The following is a 21,352-nucleotide window of genomic DNA, read 5'->3' on the forward strand; positions in this document are numbered from 1 at the left end:
GCCAGGCCTGAGCTGTGCCTGGAGGGGGTAAGGTGAAGTAGGGGGAAGAGGAAGCTCTCCCACACACTCACCGGACCTGGGCTAGGACTGCGTCTGAGGGTTCCTGGACTAGGCAGAAATTCCTACTCGGTGGGCGGGGTGGGGGAGGTACTGCGGAGTAGTGGGAGGCAGCCCAAGGGGGTGGGAGAGGGTCCAGCCCACACTGCGCCTGGGCTGGGACTGGTCCGGCGGCGCAGGGTAGGAGGAAGCTCTCCGCACACTCACCAGACCTGGGCTAGGACTGGGTCTCTACTTTGTATCTTCTTACGTATCGTCACAATCTTTATTTGATGTATCAAGCCTTATATGAATATTGATGCAATCTCAGGAGGCTTAGATGTATCAGATTATCTGTTCTGGCACATCCTTCCTTAGATGGTCTGTCACCTGCTTCATCTTTATGAATTGCATGTTGTGGAGTTGTGCTGTTATGGAGTTGTGCCGTCGTTGTACAACCTGCTGTGAATCCTGTTGCTGTCTCTTCCTCTTCTGTGTGTCTCTCATGTTGGCAGAGCATGTGTTTCAAACACTTGCTGAGAAGTTGAATGGGAGGCCAAGGTTTTGGGCTTTTTGGGGGTCTAAGCATTTTCTGTTCAGTGCTCACAGTTGATGGTAGCCAACCAATGTGGCAGTAAAGGTTGTAAATCATTTAGAGTTTTAGAGGTATGACATGCATTTATTGTAGATTTAGGAATAATGTTATGTTGAGAAGTCTAATGACAGCATAATCAGCCCCTTGGTTGTGTTCTGTTATTTCTTCCTAAAAGCTTTTGTGTTGATTCATCAAGTGTACATTAATCACAGCTTATGTCCAGGCACTGGTCAAGACATTTTGAACATGAGTGAACAAAAGTGCAAGATCTGCTCCTCATGCAGCATATATTATGGGGGGAAAATACCTTCTACCATTTTGGGGGCCTGCCCAATAACTCAGTTGTTTAAGTGATTGCTTAAACAAAGTCCTCAAGCTGAAGCTTCTGTGGTTCGAACCCAGGTGGGCAAACCAGAAATGCCCTAAAGGCATCTTTGGGCCTCCAAAAAAAAAAAAAAAATACCAGCATATATTTTGGGTGAGAGGGCCATTCTGGGAGGTCAGTGCACAGGGAATAAGTGACTCCCATAAAGCGGCAGGAGTCACCCTCTAGTACAGCGCTTTAGTGAAAAAAACAAAAAACAAAAACATGGAGATGCTGCCCAGAGTGTTGAAGATGAGAAAGGTGAAGATACACGCTGCAGCATCTCTTGAGCTCTGTCAGCCCCTGGGATGCTGCTCAAGGATGTGGGCCTGTCTCCTGAGACCATTTCCTTCAATTGGGAGCTCATTTGTGTAATGTCTCCCTCCCCTCCTTTCTGGACCTCCTATTTGAATATCAGATCTCATGGTGTCATTGTATTCCCTAATTGTCTAATCACGCCCTACTTTTCACTCCTTTTTCTACTTTCAAGGATATTTTCTCAACCTTTTTTTCCCCAACCTTTTTTATATGCTGAGACTCAGCTTTATTTTCTAACACCTTTACTACATTATTTAATTTTAGACTAGTTCTAGGTTGACAGAATTATGGTAAAGATAATACAGAGTTTCTTAACACTCACCTTTGGATTATTTTTAACACTTTACATTGCTATGGTACATTTGTCATGGTTAGTGAACCAGTGTTCATTTTCCTTGTACAGGATGGAGCGTGTCAAACCCAAGAGCACTCTACCACTGAGCTATACTTCCAGCCCTTATTCTTATTTCGAGATAAGGTCTCACTAAATTGCCCAGGCAGGACCTGTGAACTTCCTGCCTCAGTCCCCCTCAGTGTCTACGTTCCAGGTATGCACCGATATCTCCATTCCATTAGTATCAACTAAAGTGTGTGCTTTGTTCACATTTCCTCCATTTCCCCCCGAATGTCTCCCCTGCTCCCAGAGGCACACGCTGCTCCAGGGTGCCACATTGCATCAAGCAGCATTTCCTTTAGGCATCGCTGGTTGGACAGTTTCTCAGGCAATCTGTGCTCTTGATGACTTCGACAGTTTTGATCAGGTATTTTGTAGACTGTCAATCAGGATTTGTCTCATAGTTAGACTGAGGTGTTTTAGGGAGGGATGACAACAGAGATAACACCTCTCAGCCAGGCATGGTGGCACATGTCTGTCATCTTAGCACTCTGGGAGCCTGAGGCAAGAGGGTTACAAGTTTGAGCCCAGTCTGAGCAATTTAGGAATTTAGGGAGACCTTACCGCAAAATAGATAAAAATAGTCTGGGTATGTAGCATGGGGCAGAGGCCCTCGGTTCAGTCCTTAGTACCCCAAATGATGATGATGATGATGATGGGGCTGGGACTGTAGCTCAATGGCATAAGTGCCTGCCTGGCAAGCGCAAGGTCCCAACTTAGATCCCTGGTACCAGAAAAAAAAATCATGCTAACTGTAATAATCTTAAAATAAAATAATAATGAAAATAAATTCTCTCATTACTTCAGGGGTACATACCATGAATATAACTTGATGCTTTTGTTGTTAACCTCAGCCACCTAGCTATGAGGTTATATTTGTTGGGTTTATGGACTGTTAAGTTTTCAGCTTTTGTGTTCTACTTTATTGAGAACAAAGAATCTACTTGGATATGTGTCACTTTGGGCATGGGAGATTTCTATTCTTCCCCGCTTACTCAGTCCTTTTATGTCAGTGTGAACACCTGTTTTTTAATACTTGGAGCTATAATCCATCACTACTATACTTGTTACTGTTGTTTCTCAAGTATTCTAGCTTTAGCTTTTGGGAACTCTCTTTGTTTCTTTGTTTCTTTTTTTGTGGTACCAAAGATTGAACTCAGGATCTTGTGCTTGCAAGGCAGGTGCTTGAGCTAGCTCCCCGGCCCCTATTGAAAACTCTTTCATTTGGCCTCTGTGTCCCTTTGACACACAACTTCATCATGCAGTGGGCGTGGGGCATGCACTTGATTGCTTCCTGGCAGTAGTAGTGCTCTGAACTTGTATATTCCTGCCCATTTGGAAGTCAGCTGTTTCTGAGGAGCTGTGGTCCCTTTTGTTGGAGAATGGTGTTAGAAACTAAACTTTGGGTGCAAAGATGCCTCCTTTGCTGGGATGTCAGTACTTCTAGGCTCTGTCAGCAGACAGCAAGAAGAGTCATGTGTTATGCTGACCTGTACTTATGTGTACAGGTACAGAAAGGTAGATAGATAGATTTTTCTATGTGGACATTAGTATCCATATTAAGCCAGATGTAAGTTAATGCCTTTTTATCCCTCCCAGGCCACAAGTCTTTTAGGTGGTACTATCCGCACCCAAGGTGAGCCTTCCCATTATCCACATATATTTATTTATTTATTTAATTTTAATTTTTGGGGGGGGTGTGGTACCAGGGATTAAACTCAGGCCCTTGCACTTGCCAGGCAAGCGCTTATTTTACTGAGCTATCTTCCCAGCCCCCATTACCCACATTTATGCTTAACTAATTTGTTTATCACGCACCACTGATCCCCATATCACACACTATCTTAGTTACCTTTTACTCATTGCTGGGACAAATACCCAGTACTCAAAATGAAGGCAGCAAGATTTATGTAGCTCACAGTTTGTGGAGGTTTCAGTTCATACTGCACTATCGATAGCAGTTCATGGTGGCAGAAAACAAGGAAGAGCAGAGGAGCAGCAGCTGCGGCGTGCACCAAGCCTCTCTCTTCCTTCTCCGCTGACCTCCAAAACTGGTGCTACCCTGTGAAGAAGTGGTGCAGCTGCAGGATCCAGCTCCTCCCAAGACTGGGACTTCTCCACAAAAACGGGGCAGGGTGGCCAGGAAGCCTTCCTTAACTCCTTTATATACACTTTCCGTACTGAGTCACTCTGGGGTGGCCTGTGGCCCTAGGGTGGAGCCAATCATGCGCCCCCTCAGGGCGGGCCAAATTAAGCTCTAGAATGGAACTAGTTGCACCCCAGTGCCAGCCCAGTAGCACCCCCAGGTGGAACGAGTGGTGCCCCAGGTTGAGCTCTGCCCACTTGGTGGGGGGGGGGGGGCGACATCTGGAATTGCCTGATTCATTCAGCCAAGTTGACACAATGTATCAGTTATCACACACACTTAGATCCACCTGCCTCCCAGAGTCCCCACCTCTAAGCACACAGGCTTTGGGGAAACATCTAGATATGAGCTGTACACGGGGTTCTACTCAGTCACTGTGACCTGGCGGGATTCAAATCTGAGTCCTGCATCTGCTTCCCAGAGTACTGGAACTGTGGGTGTGCCCTGCCATGCCAAAGTCATACAGAATAGCTTTACTGCATTACACCATCTACTGTACTTCATTTATTCAGCCTACCCCAGCTGCAGACCACTAATAATACAAGTGTCATTACTATCTCTGTCATTTCTGTAGTTTTATTTTTGTTTTTGTATTTTAGGGAAAGGTCTACAGGATGTTTAGGGTTTCACTACTAGGTCAAACTTGTCGTAATCCGCCTGTTTACAGCCTCCCAAGAGCTGGGTTTACAGATGTGTGCCACCACACCCAGTTTCACTTGCCATTGGCACACTCTGGGAGCGGGGCCATCATGGCAGGCCTGGATATTTTTGTTTTTGCATACTTTGGAGAAAGGTTTTGCTATGCAATACAAGCTGACCTTGAACTATGCCTCAGTCTCCTAAGTGAGTAGATTACATGTGCATACTGTCCTGGCTACTTTTCTCTTTTTGCTGGGACAGAATACCCAATGCCCAAAATTAAGGCAGGAAATGTTTATTTAGCTCACAGTTAGTGGAGGTTTCAGTCCATACTCAGCTGGCTCCAAGGCATAGCGGAAAACAGCAAGACCAAAAAGGCAGGAGCAGTGGTGGTGGCCTAATAGGAGCAGAAGCAAGCCTCTCTCCCTTCCTTATATTGCATTCAGGCTCTCCATGGATATAGCACTCACACCCATAATCCCAGCAGTGAATCATGAATTAATCACAAACTCTAGAAGCTGCCCCAAGACTGCATGAGGCTTTGGGGGAACACCTAGACACAAACTATAACATATACCACCATGTCCAACTTTCTGTCTCTATAATTTTACTTTTTCTAGAATGTTATGTAATAATATTCATATAGTTTATAAGTTCTTTCTCTGAGCAATGTGTGTATAAAAGTTACCTGTCTTTCAGTGGCTGGACAGCGTGTTTCTTGGTTTTACTAATAATACTCAGTTGTATGGATGTACCATGACGTGTTTAGCCGTATACCTACTGAAGGACATTTTGCTTGCTTACATCTTTAGGCAGTTGGCTTTTGGTTTTTGGTTGCTCTTTTTTTTTAAATGTATTTGGTTGTTACAGGGTCTCACTACGCAGCTCAGACTCATAGTGAACCTCCTGTTTTTCAGCCTCCCAGTGCTGGGATTACAGGCATGTGCCACTGCTCCCAGACTCTGTGGCTGGCTCAGCTTGCCCTGGGGGCAGGGCTGACTTGGCATGTGGTGCCAGAGACCCAACCACAGTCCCTGCGCTGCCTAAGTTTGCCTAAGCAGACACTTTAGTCTGTTGAGTGATATATCTCACCAGCCCCTGGTGTTTTGTTTTGACAGTTATGTATGAAACTTTTTAAGGGCGTTTTGTGTTTAAGTCTCTTAGCCATTTTGAGTTCACTGGTATATAAAGTCTGTATCAAGGTTTGTATTTTTGCATAAGGATGCCAGATTTTTGCAATACTTTGTGTTGAAGAGACCATTCATTAAAATGCCTTAGGATCTTTGGGAAAGAGAAGTGGGCCTTACTTGTGTAGGTCTGCTTCTGGAGTCTTGCTTTGCTGTTCATTCCTTTTTTCCTCTAAGAATAGTCTTTGAAGTTTTCTTCTGCTCCCTATATTGACTCTTCCTTTTGCTGCCTGGTGTGTTTTATGCTGTCCTTCATGTGTCTTAGCCACTCTGCCATGTGTGTCATGGCCACAGTTCAGTGTAAATAGAGAACTGGACTCTGCTGAGTGAGGGTGCTGTGTCTTGCTGCCCCGGTACCCCTCCGGTGTGCCCGCTGGTGCAAGGTTGCTGACTACACTGTCCTGCTTTCTGCGGACCAGAGATTCCTTTTTCTCACTTCCTGCTCTTTGTCTGGGGCCCCATAGCTTCACTGTAATGCACCTCCGTGTGCGTTTCTTTGTGTCCTTATTTTATTTTATTTTATTTTATTTTATTTTATTTTATTTTTTTGCGGAACTGAGGATTGAACTCAGGCCAGTGAAATGCTTATTCTACTGAGCCACCTCCTGGCCCTGCATTTCTTTGTTTCTATTGCTTGGTATAATGTGTTCACTGTGTTGAAATTTTCATAAGTTTTGGAAAATCTGTGTGATCTTTCAAATAAAGTTGTTCCACTTTCTTTTCTTCTTGTGGGACACCGTTCCCATTCTTTTGCCCCTCTCTTAGCTGTCTTGTTTGTATCTCTTCATTGTTGGAACTTTCTTCAGAAAGTCTCGCAGTTGGCTCAATTCTCTCCTAAGTCTGTCAGATTTCTTTAACCTATATTTAAAGTCTCTCTTCCACCCTAGTCATTTCCATTTCCCAGAATGAAGAGCTGTGCTGTGGAATTTTCCAACTTCTGGATTACTATAACCAGTTATTTTCCTTTTAGCTTATTTAACGTGTCTGTGCTTGAATTTCCTGCAGACATGCAGTGTAATGTTTGATAGATTGTGTCAACTTGGGAAGTTTAGAGGCTTAACTGAATTGGCTCAGTAGCTCCACACCCAGGGTGCAGAGGAACCACTCCAGGGTGGCTCATCACCTAAAGGATAGAAAAAGGAAATGAGGAAGGACAGAGGGGTCCATTTTCTTCGGAGGCACTCTGGTCTTGGATGTCATCTCCTGGCTTCTACTGCAGACTCTTGGGCTTCCGCCTTTGACCCTTCAACTTTCCAGTGTAGACTCCTCAGCCTTCCATCACAGACCCATCGGCCTTCTGACGCAGACTTGCACGGAACACTGCAGTGAGCTCTAGACTTTGGACTGATTCCAGGCTCCAGTGTGCACTCGCTCTCTGCACACTTCCTCATCCGACTCTGCAGCTGACCATCATAAACCCATCTTGTAGTTTCTTATACATTTGTACATCTTGTGTTATGTCTATTCTGCTAGTAAAACCCTGATTTGTACACATTTTGGTACTGGGAGTGGCTCTAGAGAAACAATGTAATTATGGCATTTTAAAAATAGTTTTAGGGGGCTCCTCGAATTCGCTTCATGATTTGATGAGATGTAAAGACACCATGGTCTCCTGATCCTGTGGAGTATACTGATACTCCTTGGTGTGAGCTATTTAAATTAATATGTCATGTAGATCCATTTGATTATCCTAATTCACCACTTGTGAGATGTCAGGAATTTAGTGATTCTGTACATGGAAATTTTGAATTTCTTTGGCAGAGTAGGAAATACAATGATGCTGGCTGGTTGGTCTTAGCCTCACTGGACAAACTTGTGAAGGAAAATAAGAAGGTCAATGATTCTAGTTTCCATCTCCAGACAAAAATAAGAAATTCAGAAGTTTCTAAGTGTGTCCTGAAAGAAAATCTGCTCTTGTAGCCACAAGGCTGAGCTTGCAAAAACCCAAATACAGTTCCTCGTATTTTGATTGGCTGAACTGCAACCTAAATTCGATGCACAGCCTGGAAGGATATCTGAAGCAACAGTGAAGATGCTGATGGGAAAAGAATGGGATCCCATGAACTGGATGGAGATGTGTGGGAGGATCCTGAGGAGGCTGAGGATGTTGAGTTCCTAGATGTTGGTGAGATTATTTTCCCAGAGGAAGATATTTTCCCATGCACTGTGGCAGAGACATCATCACCTTCACCTCCTGTAGTCCTGCAGTGTTACTGTCTCCTCATATATCTGGAGAACCTAATCCTATGTTGAACAGCTGGGATAATGCTGAGACTCCTCAGGACCCATCCTCACCACCCATTTTTGCCTGTAGGCCCATAACAAAGCTTAAATTGCATAAGATTCCTAAGGGGGAGGTATATGAATGACGTGATCCATGAGGAGATCCGTTATTCTCCCAAAGATCTTCTTGGGTTTTCTAACTCTTATAAGCATAGGAATGGATTTTATGAGTAATGGTAGCAAAAGCATACACCTGGACCAGGCTGAGTTCATTGATATGGGCTCATTAAGTAGGGATTCCGAATTTAATGTTGCAGCTCGTGGAGTAAAGAAAGGTTTTAATAGTTTATTTGGCTGGTTGGCAGAAGTCAAAAGATGGCCCATTGTGAAGGAATTAAAGATGCTTGCTTTTTCATCGTTTACTATTGATGAGGGGATTCAGAGGCTAAGGGAAATGGGGATGCTAGAGTGGGTCTGTCACATTAAGCCTAATCCTCCACATTGGAATGATCCAGAAAATGTACCCTTCACTAACACCTTGAGAAACAGATTTGTGAGGGGAGCACCAGCATCCCTGAAAAGTCCTGTCATTGCTCTTCTCAGTATGCCAGACCTTACTGTGGAGACCACAATTACTCACTTAGGAAGTTTAAGGGCTGTGGGCTTGATTGGATCCTAGAGTAGCAGAGGTCAAAGTGGCAGCACTAAATTGTCAAAGACAGGGTCCCCGATTTTAATGAATAGCAGAAGCACAATAGTGTCCAGAATAATCTGGCTTTCACAGACCTATGGCATTGGCTGATTAGCCACAGTGTTCCCATGGAATAGTCAGACATTCTGGGGACTCCTGGACTCTGATTCTGAACTGACACTGATTCCAGGGGTTCCAAAACACCATTGTGACCCACCAGTGAGAGTAGGGGCCTTAGATCCCTCTGGGGAAGGAGGGGCCTAGATACATCTGAGGAAACAAGCTAAGAAGGGAGTTACAGTGTTGTCAGAGGTGACTAACGCAGACTATCAAGGGGAAATTGGATTACTACCCAACAGAGGAAAGGAAGAATATGCATAGGGTGCAGGAGATCCCTTAGGCCTCTCTTAGTATTGCCACACCTTGTTATTAAAGTCAGTGGGAGCCGGGGAGATGGCTCAGTGGGATAAGCGCTTCCCTGGCAAGCGCAGGGGCCTGAGTTCAATCCCTGGTTCCACCCAAAAAAATAAAATAAAATAAAAAAGTCAATGGGGGCTGGGGAGATGGCTCTGTGGAATAAGCGCTTCCTTGGCAAGTGCAGGGGCCTGAGTTCAATTTCCAGTTCCACCAATAAATAAATAAATAAAATAAAGTTAATGAGAAAGTACAACAACCTAATAGAAGCACAATGACAAATGGTCCGGTGCCTTCAGGAATGGAGGAATGGGTCACTCCACCAGGAAATGAACCAAGACCTTCCAGAGTGCTTGCTGACAGACAAGGGAATACAGAATGGGTGGTAGAAGAAGGTAGTTCATTCTTTTTTTTTTTTTTTTAATTTTATTTATTTATGTGGGGGGGGGCAGCTCAGCCCACCAGGGGGCTGACTGGCTGGCATGTGGGGCTGGGGGATTGCACCGTGGTCCCTGGGCTTTGCTAAGCTTGTTCTAAGTAGTTACTTTAGACCACTGAGCCATCTCACAAGCCCTAGTTCATTCTTTTCTTTTCTTTCTTTCTTTCTTTTTTTTTTAATGTATTTGGTACAGAGTCTCACTATGCAGCTCAGACTTGTAGTGATCATCCTGTTTTCAGCCTTCTCAGTGCTGGGATTACAGGCATGTGCCTCCACACCTGGGGGCAGGCTGGTGCTGCATGTGGTGCCTGGGATCAAATCCTGGTCCCTGTGCTTGCCTAAGCAGGTGCTTGATCCGCTGAGCTATCTTGCTGGCCCTGAAGAAGGTAATGCTAAATACGTTATGACCATGTGATCAGCTACAGAAAAGAGGATTAAAATTGTACCATCTGGGCTGAGGACATAGCTTGGCAGCATAAGCACCTTCCTGGCAAGTGCTGGGTCCTGAGTTTGATTCCTGGTACTGCATGCCATGCCAGCCCTGGTCATGCCATGCCAGCACATGCCTGTAATCCCAGTGCTGGAGAGGCTGAGGCAGGTAGATCACTGTGTAGCAAGACCTTGTATCCAAAAATGAATAAAATATTGTACTATTTTTCCCCTATGTTTCTAATACAATATTAATAGACTTAATGTCTGTTCTTAAGGATTATTAAACCTGAGTTAATGTTGACATTATGAAATGATTAAGTATAAGCGTCAAATAAAGACAATTTACCTTCTATTTTGCTAAGGGAATTAGTGTATTTCTGTTGGTTTGCCGGATAGTAATAACATGTTAGAAGCGATTATATGCATGTCATTGTATCTGGAGACTGGTTTAAAGAAATATGTCTGGTTGTCATGTTGACTGAGGTAGACTGTAGTGGTTGATTCTGTCAACTTTTTTTTTTTTTTTCCAGAACTGGGGATTGAACTCAGGCCCTTGCGCTTGCCAGGGAAGCGCTTATTCCACTGAGCCATCTCCCTGGCCCCCCTACTTTTTTTTTCAATAATTTTATTGAGAAACAAATAACAATGAGACAGTTTCAAATCTGATCAGTAGGACAGTTTCAATAATTAATACATTGCATATTGTTGTCTTAGTGGTTATTCATTGTAGAAGATGCAGACATGATATCCTGTTTACAAACACTATTAGAACAAACCTTTCTATTCATTGAATTAAGAGAATATAGCTGTATATCTATCCTATTTTGAATATACAGATACTGATTCTATCAACTTGAGAAGCTTAGTAGTTTAATTACATTGGCTCAGCAATTCCCCACCCTGTGAAGATATAAAAAGGAAATGAGGAAAGACAGAGGGTTCCATTTCCTCCGCTGTGAGCTCTGATGTCATCTCTTGGCTTCTAGCGCCGACTCTCTGTCTTCCACCTTGGACTCTTCAGCTTTCTGGTGTAGAGTTTGAGTCTTTTAAAAATCAGTTTGATTTCAGCTTTTTTGTGATTTTTGCTAGTTTGATGTTCAGCTGTCCTGTCAAGTAAGTGAGAGTCCATTAAACCTGGCCTCTTTGTCCTTTTGATTTGCCCCGTTAATCACCGAGAAATTTCTGCCCAGGGTCTCTGGCAAAAGATTCATGCACTTTATTTGGCTTTTCATAAAACTTTTAGTGTTCTGTGTAGTATCTTTATTTGTATGCAGTATGCTTTGTATTACTTGACGTGGTATTTATAAGTATTTTCAGCTTTTCATTGTGAATTCTTTGATCCATGAATTATTTATATAAGTGCTTTGAAATTTATAATACTTACACATGGAAGTGTTATTATTGTTTTCCACAGATAGAGGTCTTCTGCCTAAATTGTAGGCTGCTCAAAGAAGTGCTGTTAAATATGATTTTTTCTATTTCCTATGTTTCCTAGCATGCAAAAGATGGCATAATATATTTTAGAGAACTAAGCAAAATATACTTTTTGTTTTCCAGACATTCAAAAATTGAATTCTGAGTAAATCTAAAGATAGGATGGACAGTTATTTTAAAGCAGCTGTCAGTGACTTGGACAGACTCCTTGATGACTTTGAACAGAACCCAGGTTTGCTGCTTTTCCTCTTTTGTCTCTACTAGAATTTTTAAATATCTGTAATTCACTTATCCCAGTATAGAGTGCTGTTAGCAAAATTTGACTTCTGTTTTGGTCACATTGTCATCTTCTGAAAAAAGTCCTCCTGTGTTGTTATATAACCTATTAGTTTATTCTCATACAGAAAGAAGCCTGGAGCCAACAGTAGAAGTCAAGGAACTATAAGTTGCTTTGCAGATACAAGTTTAGCTATAGCAAGGACCTCCAAACCAACCTAACCTTAAATCATGGCATGAATTGAATTTAAGAGATGATAATTTTCTTCATGTAAAGACAAGGAAACGAGCAGAACAAAACAGTTGCCAGCTCTTCTTAGACTGGATTTATAGTGCAACTGAGTGATAAGTGGAATTTCTAACCCTTTATGACATCTATATGCAAGAGTAAAAAGCAGAAAATACAATACTTTAAAGCCAAAGAAAGTTTATTTAGTTTAGAAGTCTTAGCAATATGCTATCTTGAAAAATTTTTGTTTGCTTTGGGCATCCTGAATAACTTCATTTCTGTGTTTTCACCTAGATGAACAGGATTATCTCCAAGGTGTTCAGAATGCATATGATTCCAGCAAGTGCGCAGTTTCTTCAGAGCTGGCTTCTTCACAGCCAGCTTCGCTGCTACCAAAGGACCGGCAGTGTGCTCACAGTTCCGCGTCCTCAGAAACGTGCTGTGAAGCAAATGAGATTTCCCTCAGCGAGAAAGCCCTCGAGGGACTAACATCTCTGCAAAATGAGAAAAATGTCACAGGACTGGATCTCCTTTCTTCCGTGGATGGTAGTGCTTCAGATGACACTCAGCCCTCCTATATGCGATGCAGTAAGCCGGTCTGCGATCTCATAAGTGACATGGGTAACTTGGTTCATCCAACCAATAGCGAAGAAGATATTAAGCAATTACTGCCAGATGACTTCACATGTAGTTCAGACTCTTTGACTGGATTGGATTCCTCTGCAGTTTCGGATACTGTCTCTGTCCCACCAGCAGACCACGGGAGTGGTCCTGTCACAGAAGAGCAGAATGATGTCAGCTCTAAGCTAGAGAATAGAGAAATTGGTACCAAAGAATTGGGTATAAAAGTAGATGCGATACTTTCAGACTCTTATAAATATGGTGGAACAGAAAATTTAAAGGATGAAAAGATCTCTAGTCATTTAGACCCAGTTGTTGACTCTAACATAACCTCTGTTTTGACTCAGCAGAGTTCCAGAATTTATGATACCAAAGATAACCTACAACACGAGAGCTTGCCTTGTGAATTATTAAAAGATGATGACTGTTTGGTGAAACCAAAAGTAGATTTGGTGAAAGATGAAGTGGATATGACAGTAGCAGCTGCCGCTGAATGTTCAAAAGAAGGAGGCAGCACAGATGCTTTGTCTTGTACAAGTCTTCCAAAAAGTGAAAGTTTGTGCCTAAGTGATTCAAACTCAAAAGGTGAAGATGTCAAATTACCTGACTATTCCTATCAGGAAGATAGAACTCCTGTGTTGATAAGACCATCTGCAAAAGAAGACTCAAGAAATTTAGACTTCAGAGATAATGATGCAATCCACAGTTCCTTGTCAGCTCTACATGTTTCCAGTGAAGATGTACCCTCTGCTTTGTCCTGTCTTCCAGTACCTGGCTCTTTGTGCAGCTCATTCACTGAAAGCAAAGCACATGGTGATTGCTTACCTCAGCAGGAACCCAGGGATCATATACAAGATACAGGGATGGTGCATGAAGAAACACAGAAAAGTGTTGTTCTAGACAGGGAGCCAGTCAATCATACTGATCTTACAAAAGAGGAAAAATGTAAAAATACACTTGTTCAGCCAGTCTACGAAGAGAGGGGGGAAGGAAAGGTACAATCTGAGCAGATGGGAGTCAGACCTGTAGCTTTGAGTGGCCTTGGTCCCAACCATTCCTCTACATCTGCAGAACCTCAGCTGGAACCCCGAGGGACGGGTACCCCAGGCTGTCCTGCCAGTTGTGCTGGTCTCACTTTCTCAGGCAGTGACCTGGATGGCCATGACTTAGACTACTTCAATATTGATGAAGGGATGAAGAGCAGCACACTCATTAGTGATGCTGAGCTCGATGCCTTCTTGACAGAGCAGTACCTTCAGACCTCTAACCTAACATCTTTTGAAGAAAATGTAAATGAATCAAAATCTCAGATGAATCCGATAGACCTGAAAGGCCTCGGTGATGGAACTGTCAGTGATATTTATTTCAGTGCTGAAGCAGGAGCCACTGGAGGAAGTGATAGTATTAATGTGATTTGTGAAACAGTTGATAAACAGAATACAACAGAAATGGCCCTTTCTATACCAGAAAAAAGCAAAATTCCCATTGAACTTACCAGCAAGTCTGAGACGACAAATGAGCTACCGGTCTGTGATGTTAGCAGCCAGTCTGCGCATGTTGGAGGCGCAAGACCTAAGCAATTCAGTAGCCTTGCGCCACGAGCAAGGGTGTCAAAGGAACTGAGTAATAAGCCAGGTGCTCCTGCCGTGCCAGAAGGTGAGCCCAGCCTGGGAAATGCCATTATGCCAACCCTGTGTCCTGCCGACCCTGCAAGGGATGCTCAGGCCAGCTTCAACTCTAACTACATTGATTTAGAAAGCAACTTTGAAAGTGGGTCCAGTTTTTTAATTCCAAGTGAAGATTCTCTGCCTGAAAACACTTGCAAAGAAGGCTTGGTTTTGGGCCAGAAACAACCTACTTGGGTTCCTGATTCAGAAGCTCCAAACTGTATGAATTGCCAAGTCAAATTTACTTTTACAAAAAGGCGACATCACTGCCGAGCATGTGGGAAAGTGAGTTTTAAAAATCGTTATCTTTTATTTTTGGTGCTGGGGGTCAGACCTAGGGCCTCACACATAGTAGAAAAGCTCTGTACTACTGGGGTACATTCCCAGCCCAACTCTTTAGTCTTCGAGGCATTTTTAATGAAATCTAGTGACAAGAAAGACTGATGAACAGAAGATGACATAACTGTGTTTAAAATCATCGTTTTTCACCTCGTAGTCATCCTGGAAGTCAGTACAGCACTACCACTTCACAGGTTATTTGATAGTTGGGCAAATGTTATATTATCATGGGTATTTGTTACGTGCTAGAAAGTGAGGAATGCTTACTATTATGTTTTGTGAAATCTAGAATGCTATCCTCACTCTGTCATATTGGCATGGCTGACATGAATGCTGCCCCTATGTGGGTTCAGGCTTGGACACCCGCCTCCCCCTGGCCGACTGCCTTCCAACAGTCAGTGGAGGTCGAGGTTGTCTGTAAACTTGAGGGTGCCCTCTGTATTCAAGCATTTTTTGCTAGTATGTCGGTTAAGCTCATTCTCATCTTTAGCAAAATAATACTCATAAAAGGTTTAAATAAAAACTATAGAAAACTTTACATTATCAAACTTACAGACTGGAAGTTTTTTTCTCTTTTTAATGGACAGAATTTTTAAAAAATTATTATCAGAGATATGGTTATAAGTCACAGAGTCACATTTAAGTGAAAATCATTTTGGAATTTCACTTATGGTGATTAGGAAAATACACTGGTACCTCCACTGATAAGCTTAATTTGTGCCATGATTTTGGAAAAGATGGCCACATTTGTGTTTGTGTGCGAAAGATGGCTGCAGTCATGTTTGTTACCTGATAAAGAGTTTGCAGATTAAAAACTATTTTTCTAAATGCTTCTTTTTGCAAACAAAATTATTTACAAATTAAAGTGTTCATCAACTGAGGCACTACTGCAAATTGCAGAGAAAAGGGGCTTCAGTTAGTTAGGGTTGGCGTTACTAGTATTGTTCTAAGTCGTGCGCTTGACACAGATACAAATGGTGTTCTGCTCTTTACAGGTATTCTGTGGTGTCTGTTGTAACAGGAAGTGTAAGCTGCCCTATTTAGAGAAGGAAGCCAGAGTGTGTGTGATCTGCTATGAGACTATTAGCAAAGGTGGGTATTCACTTGGCCTGTTTTCATCCAGTATTTGAATATGTCTTGCAAACGACCAGATTGTGACGAAGATGAACTTCTCTATTTCCTCAAGGCAAGGACCTAGTGTTGACTTATCTGGCTTAGGTGGGACTTCCAAGGCTTGGTTTCTCTTCTTTTTGTTCCACTCTCACAATTAACACTACCAGTCTGCAGAGGAAGCATTCAGTTTCTGGAGTGGCAGTTCATTACCTTTAACAGGTACCAAGTCCTCCCTGCCGCATCTCGTCTGCCTGTTTGTTTTTGTCGTCATTATTGTCCTCATCACCATCAGCATCATGGGCTACACGTTTATGAAGTACCCACCCACACACTACTCCGTGGTGTAGATTAAAGGCACAAGAGGTGATGGTTCCACCTATGGAAGTAAACTAGCACGAGAGAAGATCAGGTGTAGTTGTCTGACTCTGAGCTCACGGGACACCGCCTCAGTGCATGTCTGTTTCCTGTGTCCCTTCACACTGTTAGTGTTCTGTGTCGCTTCCCATCATGTTCCCGGCCCCCAGCTAACTTGCGTTATCAGCCTGTAGTCCTGGAGTCTCTGCGTTCTCATAGGCTGTGTGTATGTGTGATGTTGCGTTTCCCCCAATACATTCTTTTAAGTACTTTTTGTGTTTTCTAAGATCGATTGAAAGCATTATGTTGCCTTCTCTTCTGTAACCCGCCCTGTGCATTATTTGCTTGGCACTTTCCCGCTAGTCAGCAGGACACATTCACACTAATAACGTTTTCCTTCTGAATGAAAATAAATATTTTCATCAGTTCTCCAAGAACCTCTGGTGTGAGTCCGCTAGCCCGAAATGACCTGCTTTCCTCCCTGGTGTGGGTGTGCTCCGGAAGATGGCAGAGTGTAGAGCTCTTTGTGGTTGTGCCAGCGCTGCTCAGGAAGCAGGCTAGGTGCAGTGCTTCCCGAAGCTGTCTGGCTTTGCACTGGTCAGTAGGCTCAGCGGGAACTGCTGCTGTGCTCGCGGTGATCTGCATGGATTCAGGCGTTTTGGAGCCAGCGCCCAGATAACCGTCTCCCCCACTTAAAATAATGAACATAGAGATGTCATGTATTATTGGAGTTGACAGATCAGACTTTTAGAAGAGCATTAAGACATATCCTGGGGGGCCTGGCCCTAGCTCAGCCCTTTAAGTGGCTGCTTCCACAAAGCTGTCAGCCTCAGGTTGCTGGAGTTCAAACCTCACAACTCTCCCGCTGGCCACAAGTGCCCTGAAGGCATTTGAGGAAGCAAAAAAAAAAAAAAATCCTGACTATAGTGTCCAAGAGGGGAGAGGACATCGTCATTAAAGAGATTCAGGATAGGTTACTTTCGCTTATTAAGTAAAATGAGTTTAGTTGTAGTAATTGTTTATTCTATTTTGATAGGCTAGAGTTTCATTTCTGGAAATGTTTGTAGTTTATGCTGGTTGAAAATGGAAGAAGTGACCAAGTAATGTTGTCTGCTGAGAAGAAAGGGATGATTCAAAGGCTATGTGACGCTGTTCGTGAAGGCACAGCAGGCAGGATTGTTTGTGTAGAGCATGGCTAATGAGACAGTTCTGAGATTGTGTGAGCTTCAAGGAGGAATGCATGTGCATACTGCTAGGTAGATTTGGGGTGAGTCAGCGACGTCTTTGGTACCTACAGCACAAGACATTTGGGTCCCCTTGGCCAATGTGAGCCTGTCCCTACTTGAGCTGTTACTGGCTTGCACCATGGGGAGTGTGGCAGGGAGCTCCCTAGCCAAGAGAGGCTGCCCTGTTCTGTGGGGTTGGTGGGTGAGAGACTCTCAGATGGTGCTATTGCCCTTGGTGAAGCTTAAACTGCAGAGGCTGGCATCAGGCGTGTGGCAGGAAGGCAGGCAGTACAGAGCCGCACAGGAAGCGCGAAGGTGGAGAAAGCTATGCACGGACCTGCAGGAGGAGCGCCCTCTGGCTGGACAGCAAGCACGCTTCACCAGGCCCTAGCAAGCAGTGATCAGGAAGGAGCAGAAGGCAGAGGGGCTGATTCAGTTGGGCTCATGGACCATTTTAACAACTTTCACTTCCCTTAGGAAGCCCTTCAAGAATTTTCTTCTCTTTTTTTTTCAGTGCTGGTGCATCTGCACACTAGACCATTGCCCTACCTCTGAGCCGCGGTCTCAGTCCCATTATTTTAAACTAAGCAGCCACAAGACAGTGGTTTGTGTCTGAAAGAGTTACTCTGCACGGTGCAGGAAACAGACCTTCAGGGTCCACAGCAGAAGCAGTCGCGCAAAACAGGGTCCTGTTCTATAGTGGCCTGGACAGCATGCCGCGTGTGCTGTGGAAATGACATGGCAGTGGCTGTCAGAGCCAGCACTGCCAGCTGCTGTCCAGAGCAGTGCTGGTCACTCCGACAGTGTCTGTGCCTCATGCTGCTTCTGGTTTCTTTATCTGTACAACTTAAAAGATAAAATATTTGTGAGAGTTTACTTTGAACTTCAAATCCGGCTGAGATTCTCACACTGTTCTTTTCCCTATCTAGCTCAGGCCTTTGAAAGGATGATGAGTCCCACTGGCTCAGGCCCTCAGACTCATCATCCTGGGGACGGTGGCACCACCCCGCCTGTTCAGGAGACCCAGCCAACCAGTGTGCCTTCACCTACAGCTTTGCCCACCTCAGCACTGAAACAGCCAAGCGTTGAAGGTAACAGCAGGCAGATAATACATGCCCATGGGAATCGGCTGGCATTAGGGACCAGGCAGGACAGAGAAAACAGACTCAGTCACAGGAGGGACTTGGTGCCAGGAATTGGTACGTGTGTGTGTCGGAGGCGAGAGGAGCAAAGAACATGCTCAGGTGTGCCAGAGACGAGCGCCAGAGAAGCAGCACCGTCCCTGGGGTGGAGAGCCAGGCCAGAGGGCAGGACTCCCGAGCGTGGACCCACGTACTCAGGAGATGCTTGACACTCAGGCCGGAAGGCAGGAGTTGGGGTGTCTCAAGGCTGGGATCAAGCAGGGCTTAGGATGAAGGCGGGAAGGTGTCGTGGGCGGTGCTAGGAGTGCCTGTGCCCTGCTGCGCCTGCTGGTGGGCTGGGCCTGACCCCAGCCAGTGGCAGGTGCAGTGCTGGGAGCCGCCCTCCCAGCTCAGCCCACCCAGGAGCAGCGTGCAGAAGGTGCTGGGCGCTTAGAGACAGTGTGCCTCCTGAGCGTTGAAAGCTTGTTTCATTTCTTTCAGTTTTTTATTGAGTTATTTTAAATTTATTTTACCACAATAGTAAAATGTGCTTTGAATCTAGATACTTTTAAATCTTTGAGTTGTATGATAGTTTTTTAAAAAAACACCTGCTGCTAATTTAGAGTAAATGAATCTCACTTAAACATTATTGGGTGACTGAAGACTGTCATGTGCTAGAAAATAATGATAAATGTCAACTACAGTCAGATTTGGGTCCTCTGGCATTAGTTTGGACTTTATCACTTAGTACCTATTTTTCATTGTAACTGAAATGAGTTCACCATACATGGTTGTATATCATAGTTGTAAAGGTGAATGAATTTGTGTCTAAAAATGTATCAACAACCTAAATTAATGAAGTTGTTATAAATTCAAGAAAGATACCTTATGAAATTGTGCGAAGTTTTGCACCCACATTATAAGAACAAAATGTGTTTTATTTCTCTGATAAATAAATCACATCTTGAATGTGAAGTGATCCTGTTTCCTTTTTTGGTCTTTCTCTGTCATCTGCTGTGTTCTGATCTCTACTTTTCAACACTCTGCCTTTTACTCGGCCTCCAATCCTTAGTCCCGACTCGGCCTCCAAGTCCCTGGTCTTCAGGTGTGGCTTCTGCACCCTGCTGTTGGTGGGAGGGATCCCAGCCCGTGCCTAGCCGTCATGCTCCTGTGTATACGGTTCCTAGAAGAGGCCTCTTCTCACTGTGGCAGGTCCCGAAAACCCTCTTCTCTAGGCCATGGTGGCCGAGGGTGCAGGCCTTGCCGCTGGATAGCCGGATGCTCCTGTGCACATTTCTTGGCCACTTGGCACCACGTCATTGCAGTGCGCCAGACTGAAGTGATTTACTGTCCCCTGATTCTAGGACCAGGCTCCAGAGAGCAGAAGAGAGTGTGGTTTGCAGATGGTATCCTGCCTAATGGTGAAGTTGCAGATACAACAAAACTGTCGTGTGGAAATAAACGGTGCTCTGAAGACTGTAGTCCTCCTTTTCCGGATGTGCCCATGGTAGGGAACAGAGGACACTCATTAGAGAAATAAAATCACCGTGTAGACAATCCATGTGACTGTTAGTGTGCCTGTATTCTGGCTACTGTGGGTCTCCTGATGGAAAAAACGTACAGACAGACAGACCTTGCATTGTGCTTTGTAGATATTGTGCTGGTTACTACTGCGTGAAGGGGTCGCGGCCACCCTCCACAGAAAGTCCACTGGCACCATTTTTCCAAGTCAAATGCTTGCTAGTGTTTTGTAATTGGGCCGTGCAGATGTAAAGCTACTGCATACTCAGCAGACCCCAGCACAGTGTAAACACAACCTTTGTAGGTGCTGGGAAATTCATGTGCCGCGACGTGACTTTGCAGCAGTACCCCTAGGATTGTGTCACTGATGCAGTGAATGCTGTTTCCATTTCCCCATTTTTCTTTTTATCTTAGTTTAAGGCAGTGATTTTTCAAACTTCTTGATCTCAGTATTCCCTTATACTGTCTTCCATTTAAAAAAAGATATTGAAGCCCTCCAAGAACTAAAGATTATGTACATTATACTTATTGATAATTACTTGTATATTTAAAATTAAAATTGAAAAAATTAAAAATTAATTGTTTAATTAAAATTAAACCCATTATCCTGGGGAGATAGCTCAGTGGTCTAAGTGCCTGCCTGGCAGGTGGAAAAATCGGGGTTCAGTCCCCAATACTGCATGCCGTGCCAGCCCTGGAATCCAGGTATGCCATTCCAGCCACTGAGACCAGGCATGGTGGTACACACCTATAATCCCAGCACTGGGGAGGCTGAGGCAGGAGGATTAGTATGAGTCCAAGCTGCAAAGCAAGACCCTGTACCAAATAAATACATAAAAGATTTTTTTAAAAAAATCCATAACAGTAGAAATAATATTTTTAGGAAAAAATATTTTTAAATCAAAATAGTAACAGTGGCATTGTTTTATGTTTTTGCGAATTACTTTTCTTTTTTTTTTTTGATGTTGAGGATTAAACCCAGGGCCTCAAACATGCTGGGCAGGCACTTCAGCACTGAGCTATACCCTTAACCCTTGTAAGGTTCTTCAGTGTGTGACCTAGTAGAAGGCAGAGGCTCACGGTGGAGTCTACATTTAGGGTTCTAGCATGTTTTTATTATGTGAGGAAATGTGAGGGTCCGTTGGTTCCCTGCAAAGATCTTGGGGACCCAGAGATCTCTGGATTGCATTTTGAGAACCACTGCTGTAGAGAACTGTAACTAAGGTTTAGTAACTTAAGCTCATGACAAGGTGGTGTTTTTCAGACGTTTCAGGAAACTATCTGATGGGTATAGTGATGCTTGCATTTGTGCAGACGTGCTAGGTTTACATAGAAGAGGCACTGTGTATGACACTGGTGAGTAGGTATTCTTAAGTTAGTGTGCTCCTTGCCTAGCTCCTACTCACAGTCAACAGCATGCCACCTCTAAGCAGGCAGGTAAACACGAGCTCATGAGTGTTTTCATTTAGAATTGTTACTGGCTAGTCAAAAGAGCAGCTGGATTGCAGCTGGCTTGGCAGGTCAAATACTGCAGGGGCGGCTGCCATGCCATGTGTCTGCCTCTGCTTGCCCC

The 21,352-nt window shown here is 44.0% G+C and overlaps 1 protein-coding gene across 4 annotated transcripts in view; it reads left to right on the forward strand.

Annotated features, from left to right (window-relative positions):
* The window catches only part of Zfyve16 (zinc finger FYVE-type containing 16), a 69,193-nt gene that overhangs the window by 26,662 nt on the left and 21,179 nt on the right, over positions 1 to 21,352 (forward strand). For 3 of the 4 annotated variants that reach the window (XR_002818040.1, XM_023700957.1, XM_004640964.2), the window contains exons 2-6: positions 11,436 to 11,544; positions 12,112 to 14,390; positions 15,440 to 15,536; positions 18,067 to 18,228; positions 19,623 to 19,765. Coding sequence is in view for 3 of the 4 variants with exons in the window: in XM_023700957.1 (XP_023556725.1) it covers positions 11,475 to 11,544; positions 12,112 to 14,390; positions 15,440 to 15,536; positions 18,067 to 18,228; positions 19,623 to 19,765 (2,751 nt within the window). In the remaining variant the exon portion in view is untranslated. Of the gene's footprint in view, positions 1 to 1,844; positions 1,862 to 11,435; positions 11,545 to 12,111; positions 14,391 to 15,439; positions 15,537 to 18,066; positions 18,229 to 19,622; positions 19,766 to 21,352 lie in introns of those variants that run through there. The other variant, XM_023700956.1, reaches the window with a different exon arrangement.

This window comes from Octodon degus, unplaced genomic scaffold, assembly GCF_000260255.1.
Source record: "Octodon degus isolate 3935 unplaced genomic scaffold, OctDeg1.0 scaffold00129, whole genome shotgun sequence".
Taxonomy (NCBI): Eukaryota; Metazoa; Chordata; class Mammalia; order Rodentia; family Octodontidae; genus Octodon; species Octodon degus.